At 44.3% G+C, this 15803-nt stretch overlaps 1 protein-coding gene and 1 long non-coding RNA gene across 3 annotated transcripts in view; one reads left to right on the top strand and one right to left on the bottom strand.

Moving 5' to 3' along the window:
• Positions 1-10012, top strand: part of TGFB2 (transforming growth factor beta 2) — a 61334-nt gene extending 51322 nt beyond the window's left edge. For both annotated transcript variants that reach the window (XM_084868936.1, XM_084868937.1), the window contains 5 exons: positions 306-438; positions 562-672; positions 2220-2397; positions 3591-3744; positions 6823-10012. In XM_084868936.1, the coding sequence (XP_084725062.1) occupies positions 306-438; positions 562-672; positions 2220-2397; positions 3591-3744; positions 6823-6981 (735 nt within the window). In that variant the 3' untranslated portion in view covers positions 6982-10012. The remainder of the gene's footprint in view (positions 1-305; positions 439-561; positions 673-2219; positions 2398-3590; positions 3745-6822) is intronic.
• Positions 1-15803, bottom strand: part of LOC311614271 — a 409943-nt gene that overhangs the window by 79058 nt on the left and 315082 nt on the right. The gene's annotated exons all lie outside the window — the stretch shown is intronic.

Here is a 15803-nt window from a genome sequence, read left to right as displayed (position 1 = left end):
CTTAATAGTGTAGAATTGATGGCCGGAGTCTTGCAAAGCTTATGTCAGCAAAGCAAAATAATGACTGTCACTTTCTGTTAGACCCTTGGCTTTATGGGTCCTGTCACCTTGATCATAACACACAGCTGATTTAGTGGCTCTGTTTCTCATGGCGGATGACCTGGTGGTAGGCTTTCCTGAATGTGGCCATGCATTGGAGAGGACACTACATGTAGATAACACATGGGAATACTCTCAGCCATGGCTTCCTCCTCCTGCTGTCTGTATGCCAACTGAGCCCTTCCCCTTGCTCTACCTTCCCCTAGATTCTCAAATCCAAGGATTTGACATCTCCAACCCAGCGCTACATCGACAGCAAAGTGGTGAAAACAAGAGCAGAAGGGGAATGGCTTTCCTTCGACGTGACGGATGCTGTTCACGAGTGGCTCCACCACAAAGGTTACACCCTCCCTCTGTTTTCCTCCCTAGATGTCCAGCCACCCTAAGTTATTGCAAAGTTGACTGCATATGTAAGGGCACAGGCGCTCATGCAAATGACCTCCTTGGCTTCATGTTTTCCAGACAGGAACCTGGGATTTAAAATCAGTTTACACTGCCCCTGCTGCACCTTTGTGCCGTCCAATAACTACATCATCCCCAATAAAAGCGAAGAACTAGAAGCGAGATTTGCAGGTAACTGAAACGTGGTCACGTGAGGTGGGGGAGAGGGGAGGGCCACTGTTGACAACCTTGTGGGTGATGATGTCAGTTTGCAGGTGAAAACAGGATTGTTTGGTGAGGTCTAGGGAGTATCATTGGTTTGGGCAGAGATACAGTTGGAGAAAGACACTTGAAGGCAGAAAGGATCGGAAGAAGGGGCTTGGTTCCTACTTTATGCTGTTCGATGCCCAATGATGACTTAGCAATACTGACTGACTGACTGACCCAACAAACCATTACGTAGTTATTTTAAGCATGTAAGCGAACCCATGTTCCACATATGCTACTATTATCAACGAAGAAGATAGCATGTATTTAAGGAAATCCCCCACACCAATGTCGGGAACCCTTATCTGTATTTCACAAAGAAGGAAGCCCTTTTGCTCCCCGGTCCCTTTAACTAACCTTCCATGTAGGGGAACCACTTCACTTTTCCTAGCTGGTGACCAATATTTTGAGTGCCTTCCTTATCAGACTTTTATAATAGTGTCTACACTCCTAACAGGGCTTTAATTTCCCCCAGGCTCCTGCTCACCTGGTAGGTGAATAGGCCAAAGGTCAAGGAGAATGAGGAGATGCCCACAACGTAGACTTCCCTCTCCTCTCTCATCATCCAATCAGGTGCTAGATTATGAGTCCCTGGATGGTGAGAGGTTGAGAGGGAAATGGGTGCCCTGTGTGGTTGTGGCACTGCTCCCTCACCACCGGGTCAGGATGCCCCTTGCCCTTCCCTAAGTGACACCACCTGGGCCCTCCATCCATCCACTTGCAGAAGGCTACCGTGGCCCCAGCTCATGGAAAAATACTCCCAGAGGTCAGGAGATTTAGTTCAGCCTGTAACCTCGTCATGATTCTCCAGGGGCGTGGAGATGAAATGCTCAAACTGGCATTCTGCTGAGTGAGCTCTGGGGAGCTCGAGTTTCTAAATCTCAGATGGGATCAGGAGAGTGTTGAGGATGCCATGAACCCAATGAAAAAGCCCTTTCTTCCCAGCTTCCCCAAATAGCATCAGGGAAGGGTGACTTCTGTTTCATTTGAACCGAATTCACTGCAATTTAGGGGAAGTCTTCATTTCTGTTCATGAGGAAAGTTTTGAGTTGAGTTCTCCCAGGAAGAGAGGCAACCAGAGAGTGACAAAGGCAGGTTCTATTGCTGTGTGTTTGGTCATGGAGGGGTTTGAACAACAACGTGAACTGGGGATTGACTCGAATGAACTGCCTGGGTTGCCCTGGGACTAGAGGCCAAAGACTTCTTCTGTAGCGACTTTCATAGCCAACGAGCCCGGTCTTGGACCTTGACCTGCCTTCTGACAAGAGCCCCATTTAGAAGTGTTTGTTGCCACCTGCTTAGCCCTGTTGCACCATATCTATTTCCGTAGGGAATGACTGTTGCCAGCTGATGCTGACATGGTGGTCATCACTGCTATTTGTGACAGTAGACAAACGAAAAAAAAAAATATGGCTGATGATATCTAATGAAGGTAAAGCTAAATGTTTATTACCCAAATGCATTTTTTCAAGGTATTGATGGCACCTCCACATATACCAGTGGTGATCAGAGAACTATAAAGTCCACTAGGAAAAAAAACAGTGGGAAGACCCCACATCTCCTGCTAATGTTGTTACCCTCCTACAGACTGGAGTCACAACAGTCCAACCGGCGGAAGAAGCGCGCTCTAGACGCAGCCTACTGCTTTAGGTAAAGAACACAGACATACAACCAAGTCGTTGCCCCTGGTAACTCCTTGACTGCCTCTGCCCATCCCCTGACTACAAATGGACTGGCCCTGTACTCATGGCGTAGGGTCCGGTATAGAACAGTGCGGCCATCGCATTTCATAACATCATTCTTCCCAAGGGCTTAATATAGTTATTTCTGAGTTGTATTCATCATTTCTTGAGCAAGAAATGGAGTGTAAAGGGAGAAAGATAGTCCCCTGAATTCCCCTCCCTACCCCCCACAATCCCTCTGAAGCAGTTTGGGGCTGAGGAAGAAAATAAACTGGCCACCCACTCAATTCCCCCCCAGCAAATGGAAGTTTATTTGAAGGATGTGGTGGCTCTGTAATCAGGGAGGCTCACCATCTGTATGAGCCTTTGTCCTCACTGCCCATGGTCATAGCGCTTTCACAGTAATTCAGATATAAGATGTGGAAGAATGCTATTTGTCATGTCTCTAGCTACAGAATATGCGAGAAGGGCGGGCACACAGAGTTACTTCCTATTCCCACGTGAGTTCACGGAGGGGGGCAGTGTGGATGTTCCCCCATGGCTTCTTACCAAGCCTGAGAAAGGGAAGACTCTCTCTTTCCAGAATGGAGCAGCGAGGGGTCCTCGCTGATAAAGTACTCAAAGGGTCAGAGTTCACAAGCATTTGGGGTTGCTAGGGCCAATATTTGCATAAAATAAGACTCCATGTTTCCCGATCTTTGGTTCATTCCTAGATCACGGAGCATGACATGAAATAAAGGATTTGTTTTCAAAGGAAAATGCCTTAGATGGAGCTTAGAAAAAAGCTGTTGTATGTCCTCATTTTATATTGGAAAGGGCAGGAGAGGCTGGCTGGCAACACTGTGCAGGGCTGGTTGGAAAGAGGTTGGTCTCCATCAGCCACCTTTCTGTTTATAGCTGGTCATTCAAGGGAGAGGCTTGATTTTCAAGATCACAGACACGGGGACAGGGTATAGAGTTGAAAAGGGAAAGTTGTCCCAGCAAATCACCATCACACCCCATGGCGAAAGCCGCTTAGGCGACAATGAAACCATGAAGAGCTGGCCCGTGGTTTGGCTAATAGATATTTGCTGAATAAGTGAATGAGTCACTTTCCTGGTTTGGGATGAGGGGCAGGAGGGAAATACGCTTTAAAAATCTCCGTTGCTCTTCTTTTAACAGAAATGTGCAGGATAATTGCTGCCTACGTCCACTTTACATTGATTTCAAGAGGGATCTTGGGTGGAAATGGATCCATGAACCCAAAGGGTACAATGCCAACTTCTGTGCTGGGGCATGCCCGTATTTATGGAGTTCAGACACTCAGCACAGCAGGGTAAGTACTTGGTTGGCTCCTCTCTTCTGTTCTTAGGTTGCTAATGTGTATCTGCTGATAAAAGCTGACCCTTGAACAATGCAGGCATTACAAGCACTGACTCTTGAAGATATGTGAAACTTTTGACTCTCCCAGAACCTAACTGGTCATCCCTCTGTGTCGGCAGGGTATTCATCCCAGGATCCTTCACGAATATCAACAAATATAGATGCTCAAGTCCTTTATATATAATATGGAGTAGAAGAGTGCCTACTGTCAGTCCTTTGCATCTGTGGTAGTTTGAATCCACCAATGCAAAAATAAAAATTATGTTTAAAATAAATAATGCCAACCTTGAGAGTTGATGTGAAGAAAAGGTGACACAGAGGGCTGACTGAGAAAACCACATATAAGTGAACCCATGCAGTTCAAACACGTGTTGTTCCAGGGTCAACTGTATTCCCACATGAATTCTGATCATCAGGTGATAATGTTGAAAGAGAGAACGCTGAGGATTCAGTAGATACGTTGGCAAAGTGAGACACCGGAGTCTGACAATTAGAAAGTGATTTCACTTCTTTGAACCTCAGTTTCTTATCAGCGAAAAGGAACATCTCTCTTAAAAAATTATCCTTAAAGATGTTTTAATCTTTATTGTTGAAAATATTACAGATGTCCCTTTTCCCCCATCGACCCCCTCCACCCGCACCTGCCCCCTACCTTCATCACACTATTGTTAGTTAAATAAATAAAAATAAAAATTATGTTTTAAGTAAATAATGCCAAACTTGAGAGTTGATGTGAAGAAAAGGTGATGCATGGGAAAATTATTTGAAAATTAGTATTTCTAAGTATTTTTAAATGTAAGCCCAAGTAAGTGAGACTCTGAAAATATTATCAAGTTACTTTAATGAGGATAGACGCCAATAAAGAGGCAGGTCCTAGGTTGGATGCTGGGGGTTCCCAATCCAGATGAGCAAAGAGTTTTATATTTAATAATTATATTTGTTCAAATGCTTCTTTTTTGGTGTCTGATGAGGGGGAAGGACTTCAAAACACATTGCAGATGGATCACGAGAATTCTCGATTCATATTACAGTGTTTTACAAAGTATCATACTTTTATTTTTTTTTTAATATATTTTATTGATTTTTTACAGAGAGGAAGGGAGAGAAACAGAGAGCTAGAAACATCGATGAGAGAGAAACATCGACCAGCTGCCTCTTGCACACCCCCTACCGGGGATGTGCCCGCAACCAATGTACATGCCCTTGACAGGAATCGAACCTGGGACCTTTCAGTCTGCAGACCGACGCTTTACCACCGAGCCAAACCGGCTTCGGCCATACTTTCAAAAGATATTAGGTTGTAAGAGCATGTAATAAATAACTTAAAAATGCAATGGGCACTTAATTTTAAAGATTGCCTTTAGCATTTATGTAAAACATTTTTTATACTCGTTCAACAGAAACTTATCTGGCCACTGGGTAAAGCTAGCAATAAAACTACTGTTCAGCAATGTGATGTTATCTTGCCCAAACCTGTCACTTTTCTAAAGAAAGGGGAGCCCGGCTGTGTGGCTCAGTGGTTGAACTTTGACCTATGAACCAGGAGGTCACAGTTCAATTCCCAGTCAGGGCACATGTCTGGGTTGTGGGCTCCATCCCCAGTAGGGGGGCATTCAGGAGGCAGCCAGTCAATGATACTCTGTCATCGTTGATGTGCTATCTCTCCCTTTCCCTCCCTCTCTGAAACCAATAAAAAAATAATTTTAAAAAAGGAAAAAGAAGGAGCATGTTCATGTAGGTGATGTTCCCCAAACCAAACAGAAGCTTACGAGGTAGACCGCTGGCTTTATAACTAGGCCTCTGTTGGCTCCGTTTGGTAGAGTTTCATTCCTGAAATGTGGCTACCCATTGGGGTTATGCTTCTGCAAATCTCCTTATTAAAGAGACATTAGACAGCCTGCCTTCCCTGCAGGGTAGGAAAAAGAATCTACTGCCAACAAGATCCCATCATGCATTCAGCTGAACACATGAGCTTCAGGGGTTATCAATTATGTTAGACAATCCCTAGTATCCAATTCCTCTTTACTTCCTAAGAAAAATCACGTGTTAGTGGGACATGAAGTCTATTTGCTTATAAATGGCCACCTATGCAAGACTTTAAATTGACAAACTATGGCTTTCCTCCCCTCAGCTGTTTGCCCAGCTCCCCTGTAGATTTTGGTACTTGAGGCCGGCCATGAGCTTGGCCATGTGAGGGAAGCTTGCTCATGCCTGTCCCTTTGTCCCGGCCCTCTAGCCAGGCGGCCTCCTCGGGGCCGTGGCAACAGTAGCTGTAATGTGGGCAGGCCCAGTTGCCAAGTAGAAACATAATTCCCCCTCCCAGATACACAGAGGGAGTGTGTGAAGGCAGAGACCTGCTTGTTTTTCAAGGAGAGAGGAAGAATAACTGTCGTGGTCACAAATATGTGGTTTGGACAGTTACCCAACGAGCCAGAGGTGGCTTAATAAAGTAGCCAGTGTTGCTGCGCTGAACGGATCATCTGTCTCGGGATAAAAAACTCGCAGTGAATCTCGAGGAAAAGGTCACTGGCTGTTTGGCTAACACATTAATGGCATCCTTGGAAATGACTCCTTATCATCACCGGGGAAGCTGCATACTGCCATCGGGAAAAGTCACATTCCCCTCTGATAGAGGGCGGGGTTCGCCCTAGCACATTTGGCTCAGTGGATAGAGCATTGGCCTGGGAAATGGAGGGTCCCTGGTTCGATTCCAGTCAAGGTCACTAAGTACCTTGGTTGCAGGCTGGATCCCTGGCCCATTCTGGGGTGTGTGCGGGAGGCAGCCAATGGATGTGTCTCTCTCACATAGCTGTTTCTCCCTCTTTGTCTCTACCCCTCCCTTCCACTCTGTCCAAAACTCAATGGAAAAAAATATCCTCAGGTGAGGATCAGCAAAAGCAAAAAAGAAAAGAAAACTGCAAGCAAACATAATTTGCATTGCCCATTCAGGGCTACGACGGTTGGGAATTTAAAAATTAATTGCCTTTTTTTTTTGTTTTGTTCTTGTCCTTTCTCCCTGTGGCCCTCTCAGGTTCTCAGCTTGTATAACACCATCAACCCAGAGGCATCTGCCTCTCCTTGCTGCGTGTCCCAAGACTTGGAACCTCTCACCATCCTCTATTACATTGGCAAGACCCCCAAGATCGAACAGCTGTCCAACATGATAGTGAAGTCTTGCAAATGCAGCTAAGAGCCTTGGGAAAGTGGCAAGACGGTAACCACATGATGATGATGATGATGATGATGATGATGATGATGATTTGACCACAACATAACAAGTTTGTAAGGAGGAACCTAAGAGAGCTTGCTTTGTCAGTGTTAAAAAAAAAAAGAAATCCTTTGAAAAGCGGTACTAGTTCAGACACATCGGAAGTGTGCGTTCTGTTTGTTAAAACTGGCATCCGAAACAAAACAAAGCAAAAAACAACAACAACAACAACAACAACAAACGCGTGGAAGGCTTGATTCTACATTGCACCTACTCCGTAAGTGAGAGAGACAAGAAGCAAAACCTTTTTTTTTTTTTTAAGGAAAAAAATAAATAAACACTGGAAGAATTTGTTAGTGTTAATTATGTGAAAGGAAACAAAACACACACACACACACACACACACAAAAAAAAAAAAAAAAAAAAACACAGGAAAATCCCGTTAAGTGGAGTTGTACATATGTTCCTACCCCCGCCGCACTTGATTTGTCTGTATTGCTATGCAATAGTCTCCCTTCCCTGGTCCTACTCTTAGAGTTAACAGTGAGTTATTTATTGTGTGTTTCTACATAATGAACATTTCATGGCCCTTGGAAAAGAAAACAGGTGTACAAAGTGGAGACCAAAATCCTTTGCCAGAAACTCATGGAGGGTTTTAAGGAACTTGAACTCTAACGAGCCAGAACAAGAAAGAAAAGAAAAAAAAGAAGGAAAAAAAAAAAAAAAAAGAGGTCATAGGAGCCGGATGAAAACCCAGGTGAGTTCTTCTGTGACCACACAAGTCTGTGTTGAGATAAAAGACCCTGAAAACACACGCTATGTCCCAACTGCCCGAGGAAGCATCTTGTAAGGTTCAAAGCCAAAAGCCTGTTAATAAAGGAAACTTGCCATCTGAAGAAGTTTGGAAGGGTTTTTTTTCTTCTTTGTCATTGTAAATGCTTCCCTGTCAGCTCACCAGTGAGAGGTTTCAATGCTTTGATACGTGCTGATCAAACTTCAGACATGGAAGTCTTGCTGTATAGTTATGTTATAGGTTTTCTTAGTTTCCGTATATGTAACCATACCTTTATTATTACAATAGATGGGTATAGAAGCCCGTATAATTGGAAACACATTAGCAGATTTTTTTTTTTTTTTTTTTGCAAACTATTAAATCAAAACATTAACTACTTGGCTTGTAATGTGTAAATTTTTACCATATTTTTAATGTGCTGTAATAATGTCAACTATGATTTAGATTGGACTTAAATTTGGGCTTTTATTTTTTTCTTTTTTCTTTTTTTTTTCACGATCACCCCGAATTGTGTGTTTCCTTTAGCTGACTGGTATTTTTTTGAGTAAAGCCCCTAGATTTTGATTTGCACTAAAAATATATGTGTTATATAGTATTTGCTCCACTGTGCTTTGTATTTTGTCTATTACGATGACGTAAGCTACCTGAGTCCACCTGTCCTTTTTTTTCTTTTGCAAAAGGAGATAGATTTGAGTTGAGTGGTCTTCCTTCATCTTCAGAGCATCACTACTCATCAGTTCAGACATTAAAAAGCTCCTGTTTTAGGAAAACTGGGGAATAGTATAGATACAGAGATCATTGAGTCAAAATGTTTTCATTTTAGCAAAGGCTCGAGGATCTGACAGAAACCTGGTGACAGTTACAAAAGGTTTCTCTCACTTGGTTCAATCAGAATTATTGTGACTACACAGCAGCCAGTTCCTAGGACACATCTTTCACTTTAATCGGGCTGTTGGTATTCCGAGTGGGGGGAATGGAAAGATTTATCTTCTCATTGATTTATTTATTTTTTTTTTTAAGGGAGAGAAAAGAAAACAGGTCAGCATAAGTCATTCAGCTTATTTCACTGAAGGTATTTTAAAAATATGTTTTTATTGATTTTAGAGAGAGAGGAAGTGAGAGAGAGAGATGAAAATATTGATGAGAAACATCAATCAGTGGCCTCCTTCATGCCCCCTTCTGGGGATCAAGCCCACAATCCAGGCATGTGCCCTGACTGGGAATCGAACCGGTGACCTCTTGGTTCATGGGGTTGATGCTCAACCAACTGCATCACCCGGCCAGGCTGAAGTTAAGATTTTTATAGATGTTCTATGAAGGCTGAGAAGGCACAAACCAAATTCTCCCGTGATTAAAAAAAAATAATAATACATTTTTTTCCTCTGTGAATGAGAGTTCGCTGCCATTTACTTTGCTTCAATAAATGATTTGCTATGTCACTGCCAAGGAGGTCACCTCATGTCACAGTTTGTAGGACTTGGCAGTTGTCCCTTAGTTAGCTTTAAGCTCAACACACATAGGTCTCACAATGGAATATCTGCAGTTTCACCTAAACCCAAGGGTAAATCCCAAGATAAGCTGTTTGCTAGAGTCAATCTTTCTGTTTTTGGAATTTCCTGACCGCTGGCGAATGGGATGGTCAAGTTGGATTACTGGAATGGCAGGAGGAGGTAGCGGAGGTCGGAGGCCCCGTAGCAAACAGCCCTTGTGGTGGATGGAACCCAGTCCTGGGTGTTGATTTCTTTCCTCTTCCACTTTTCTATGAATTCTATGTAAATCCCTTTTATTCCTGCAGGTATTTTCTTCTCAGAAAATGACATTTTGTTGTGTATTATGTTGTCTTTCCTCATGAATGCACTGATTAATATTTTAAATGCTCTATTTTAAGATCTCTTGAATCTTTTTTTTTTTTTTTTTAGTTTGGGGGTTCTATAAGGTCTTTATTTCCCATAAGTAAATATTGCCAGGGGAGGGAGGGGAGGGGAGGAGGGAAGGGGAGAGAGGAGGGAAATGTTAGTATGGGGGGTGGGGGGAGGGGCAGTTTTTATGTGTTAAGCAGCAGTACAATTTTACGGTTGACATGGTTTTAAAAAAAAATGGAATATAAGAATAGCTGTTTTGTATTTTGATGACTGATCCCGCTGTATTTTAACACGATGTATGTCTGTTTTTTTTTTTTGTGGTGCTCTAGTGGTAAATAAATTATTTCCATTACACATCCATGTGTTTTTCCTGCTGCAGCGACGTCACTGAGACTAGAAAGGCCCCTGAGGCCATGACAATGCTCTCAAGCTGCACGTGACTGTGCCCCCCTCCCCCAAAGTTCCCCCCCACCTCAACCCCCCACGATCCTGGCTTCAGAAATGTCATGCTTCATAGCTCAAGAGCCAGGCCTTATCTCTCCGGAGCTGAAGAAAGCCCTGTGCGGTCTTTGGAGTCTCTTGTTTATGGCTCTTTGTAATGGTCTGAGATGTCGTTTGCATCCAGCTTGACTGTCTACCAGAATAAAAAAAAAAAAAAAAATGCAGCGAGATGTTTGGGCCAGGCTCTGGCTTTCTGGTTCTGTGGTCTGCCAACCCCAGGGCCAAGAGAACCGGTCTAGACAGCATCCCCTGTAGTCCCATAACTTGGATCGCGGCTGAGCCAGCCAGATATAACAAGAGCCACGTGCTCTTTGGGGTTGGTCGTTGAGAGCTGCCACTTCTCTCTTCATTTCGCCCCGTACCACGGCGCCGAAGGAAAAAAAGAAAAAAATCCCATTTCCACAAGTTTCCTTGGCTGTTCCCCGCAAGACCAGACTTCGCAAGGGGGTTGCCAAACTCTTAATAAATAGCACTAATAAAAAAAAGGGACCGGGGCTCCATCTGGTTGTCTTGCTTTATCTAATGAAAGGACCGATGTGGGCCTGTTGTCCACACAGCACGTGAAAATGAACCGTTCAATGCAAATGTGTGTAGATGGAGGGGGAAAGGGTTCTTTTCCTGCCATCTGCGTTTCTGGTTTCATACTCAATTCGGAGGGAGTGTTTCCCTTTAAAACAATTAGTTGGTGCTTCTCTGCAGAGAGCCAGCTACAGGCCCATCATCCCAGCCCATTTCCCCTTACGTGCCGAGTGAGAAGAGGAGGGTACCAGAGGGTAAGAGAGGAGTCAGCTGACAATGTGGGCAGAGAGGTCAGCCACTTTGAGCCTTTCTAGGGTGTCTTTCTCTTTAAAAGGAGGACCACCTGCCTTCCAGGGTATTGCTTGTTAGGTTGTTTTGTTGTTAAGTGAGCGGACATATGATGATCAATAATGGTAGCCTTCACACTATTTCCCAACCTATTCTGTTTGGGGATTTATGGTAATCCTGTTTGCAGTGAGCTTCTTAGAAAAAGAAAAGTTTTTATTGATTTCAGAGAGGCGGGGAGAGGGAGATAGAAACATCAATGATGAGAGAGAATCGTCCATCAGCTGCCTCACGCATGCCCCCTATGGGGGATGGAGCCGTAACTGGGAATTGAACCTGACCTCCTGGTTCATGGGTTGACCCTCAATCACTGGACCACACTGTGTGGGCAGCAATGAGCTTTTTATATCCAGGCTGGAACCTGGGCGACACTTCTCCATCTTGATACTGAAGGTGTAACCACCTCCCACCAAACCAGACCTTAATCTCATAAATGGATCAAGCCATCAGCCACCCCTAAGAATATTCTGTGAACCCTATTTGTTAAACTTCTGGTGACAAGATTGACCCAAAACTGTGTAAAACAGTGGGGAAATGTTCGTGTTATGCTTTGTTTAAAAGTTCACCAACTAAGATCCAAAGTAAAAGAGACCACGTGGCCAGCTGGATGACCGATGTCTTAAGACAATGATAATGATAACTGTGGTTTGCTGAGCACGTAGTAGGTACTGTTCTCTGTTAATCTAGTGAACCTCCCATTTCACCCTGGGATGTAGGTTTTCTTTCTTTTCTTTTTTTTTTTTTTTTTAAAGTAACTCCATTTTACAGGAAGTGAGCAGACTCTGAATGGATCCATAACATGTCCTACATGTCCAAGTGGTGGGGTGAGGGGTGCCCACGGGGATGGCACTAGGTGTTAGACGGGTGGGATCAGACGCCTAACCTGGGTTCAGCAACCTCAGGACTTGAGCTCTGGCTAGGCAAGAATTCAGAGCCAAGACCCAAACTATAAGAGAACGTGTATAATAACAAAAGGGTAATATGCTAATTAGACCGGGCAGCCGAACAACCTTCCGGATGTCCTTCTGAGCGACCTTCGGACAAAACCCGGGCTGTGAGGCCAAGTCCCTTGCACGAATTTTGTGCATAGGGCCTCTCATTTATTTAGAAAAGCACAGAGGTGGAAGAAATAATTATTAGGAGAAATGGGCTTAGGAAACACCTTAGCCAGGCAAAGGGCAGGCCCTTGGAGCTTGGAAGTGAGGAAGGTCAGCACTAGGGCAGGGGGTCATATCCAGGGCAGCTGTCCTGAGGTCAGCTCTGGGAGTTGCTTATCTGGTTTTGCTGCTTTTCTGGGCCTGAAGCTGAAATGCACCTGCAGCCTAGATGTTATCTCTCCAGGAGGAAAGACCAGGGGTCTAGACGCCCTAACCGGTTTGGCAGACTGAAAGGTCCCAGGTTCAATTCTGGTCAAGGGCATGTACCTTGGTTGCAGGCACGTCCCCAGTACGGGGTGTGTGGGAGGCAGCTGATTGACGTTTCTCATCAAAGTTTCTAATTCTCTATCCTTCTCCCTTCCTCTCTGTAAAAAATCAATAAAATATATTTAAAAAAAAAAAAAAAGTTCAGAGGGTCATGACCAGCTAGCATATGAAAGGCCCGGGGTCTAAACCACCTACAAGCAGCCATATGCTAGAGGAAGAAAGGTCACCATGGCAATGAGGCCCTGCTCTATCGTAACTAGGCACATGGACCATCATCCTTGCTCTGAGCTTTGTCTTTCTAACTGCCTACCACACAAGGTCACTCGGTTTGTAAGAGGAGGGTCTTTGTCCAAACCCTCACTACTAGCTATATGTGGCCTTCAAGCAATTGACATGTGGAATTAGGGCTAAACTGAGCTGAACTAGGCCAGTGGTTAGCACACTCATTAGTCAACAAAGCCAAATATCAACAGTACAACAATTGAAATTTCTCTTGAGAGCCAATTTTTTTTAAACTTAAACTTCTTCTAACGCCACTTCTTCAAAATAGGCTCACCCAGGCTGTGGTATTTTGTGGGAGAGCAACACTCAAGGGGCCAAAGAGCCGTATGTGGCTCGTGAGCCACAATTTGCCGACCACGGAACTAGGCTAAGGTGTAAAATACACATCTGACTTGAAACACTGCAAAAACATGGAAAATGTCTCATTGATTTTACTATTGATTATATGTCTAAGTAAGACTATTTTGGATCTGTGGGGTTAACTAAAGTATATTGCTAAAATTAACTTCACCTGGGTCTTTTCACTTTTTAAATAATTACCAGAAAATTAAAAATAACTGCTGTGGCTCACTTATATAAGTGAGGATTTGTGGTTCTTTTTTTTTTTCTTTTTCTCTTTAAATTAAGAATCAAAATTACAAGGACAAAGTTAGACTCAGAGCCTTAGAAAGGGCCCATAAAATTGAAAAGCCAAAACATCGTAAGCTGCACACGAGACTCTGGGTTAAGCTAACACCTGCCTGTTTCGAGCACACTCTAACCTTGCCATTCTAGCAAAATCTAGACTCCCTAATCTACTAAATCCCTTGTTCCTAATCTCCCCCTGCCTGTCTCTGCAACCACACCTGTGTTAAACAAAGCACATTAAGACCTTGGTTTTCCCAGCATTCCAGGCCACTAGCAATAGAGAGAATGTTATTTGTATGCTTGGTTTGAAACATCCTCACTAGATCCCCTGAGGTTGGAGAAATCTTTAATATAAATTTCAGATCATGGCATCAATACACTGAATGGCCGGATTATGATGATCTCTGAATGCATAATGATCTGGCCACTCAGTATATATCTTATATAATAAAAGACTAATATGCAAATTGTCCCCTCGACCAGGAGTTCAACCAGCAGGCAGATCCGCCAATGTCCGCTCCCCCTGCCCAGGCTGGCCGGACCCCACCCATGCACGAATTCATGCACCAACCCCCGCCCCCCCCCCCCCCCCCTCTCTCTCTCTCTCTCTCTCTCTCTCTATATATATATATATATATATATATATATATACCCTGTTTCCCAGAAAATAAGACAGTGTCTTATATTAATTTTTTTCTCCCAAAGTTCTCTAGGTCTTATTTTCAGGGGAATTTTCGGAGGATGTCTTATTTTCAGGGAAACGGGTGTATATGCATATATAGCCAGATTATTATGTGTTCAGAGATCATAATAATCTGGCTACTCAGTGTAGATATGAATAACTATACCCGAGATCGCAAAGGGAATGCTCTTCTCTTACTTTTTCTCAAAGGAAAGAGTGGCTTTGGTTTTTCCATCACATGTCTGTGTGTCTTTGAAACCCTTTGTAGCGGGTTCCTTTCATTCAGGGAGGAAAGGCTGGTTGGAGGATGGACGAGTGTGTTCCCGTAACTGGGCAGCGGCCGAGGGAAAGGAACAGGACGTACTGAGGGAGACTCCGTGCTCTGGGATCAAAATGAGCAAAATCGCTCAGCCACGAGAACAGACATAATTAAACAGCGGGGGAAACGCTGGGGGTAAAGAGAGACCCAAATGGATCTCGCAGACTTTCTCCCCGAAGTGGATTTTTCTCTGCCGACTGAAGAAACACAGATGGAACACTCAGGTGACATCATAGAGGCCGGGCCCGCCCTGGTGTAGGGAGCCCTCCGCCCAGGCCCAGATCTCGGCTCTGAATTGTATAGAAAGTTCCGGATCACAGGATGCTGAGAGCAAACAAGCTACGTTATGCAATCCACTTCTGCTCTGAAGGCTATGTGAACTCATGCAGTTTGGCTCATCCTCAGATGTGGGCGGAACACTAATTTCTTCATTCAGAACCAGGTTAAATGAAGCAGAACAGCCCTGGCAGAAGTTGCCCAGTGGTTAGAGCATCGGCCAGTGAACGGAAGGGTCCCGGGTTCAATTCTCTGCCACCCTCGCTCTCTCACATCGATGTCCCCCCCACTCCCTTCCACTCTCTAAAATCACTGGAAAGAATATCCTCCAGTGAGGATTCACAACAAAACAACAACAATGACAAAACAGAATGGAAAACTGAGCAGACCTTTAAACCAAGGGATGGAGGCTCATTGGGTGGAAGATCACATTTCATGTCACATACAAAGGCATTTTATGTTCCTATGTTGAATCCAGGTAATTTAAGAGCCTTTCGTTTAGTTTGAGTGGCACAACAGTGGAGCCTGCATCATAGTTTAAAAGCTGTCTCTCTGGCCACCCACCCATCCGTTTTTTGATTCCCCCTACATACTCCTGTATTTTCCCTGGTCTCTGAGTACCATGTGGGTCCTCAGAGCCGCCTCCTTATCTTGTGGGGCCTACAGGAGGTGTATATTTGGTCTGTGGTGCTTTCCTCTTTCATGGTATCTGGGGTACATCATTACCCATCAGAGAATGTGAACATGACCTTCTATATCCCATAGGGCACATGTGTCAAACACAAGGCCCGCGGGCCAAATCCGGCTGGCCAGGCCTTGCAATGTGGCCCGCACCGCGCTGTCATCACTGCACTCCGCTGTCAGTTTATGACATTGTCATTTTATGACTGTTCAGTAAACCATTCGGCCCGCGATTTAGGCTGGATTTTAGATTTTGGCCCCTTCTCTGATTGAGTTCGACACCCCTACCATAGGGTCTAAGCAGGAAAATAACCACCAGCAGCATTTGAAACAGGAAGTCGATGTACAAAATTGATCACCCAGGTGCTGAAAGAGGAACCAAATAGGGTTCCTTTAAGGCAATCCGGAGATTAGCAGCAAGGAAGCTAGGACCACCCCCAGGGAAGAGGGACAAGAGGAAGCAGTAGGACCAGGAACCTGTGTCTGCTGGCCC

The sequence above is a fragment of the Pipistrellus hanaki genome (genome assembly GCF_964339955.1).
Source record: "Pipistrellus hanaki genome assembly, chromosome: 20".
Taxonomy (NCBI): Eukaryota; Metazoa; Chordata; class Mammalia; order Chiroptera; family Vespertilionidae; genus Pipistrellus; species Pipistrellus hanaki.
Note: the sequence above shows the minus strand (reverse complement) of the source record. Positions and strands in the feature narration are given on the sequence as shown.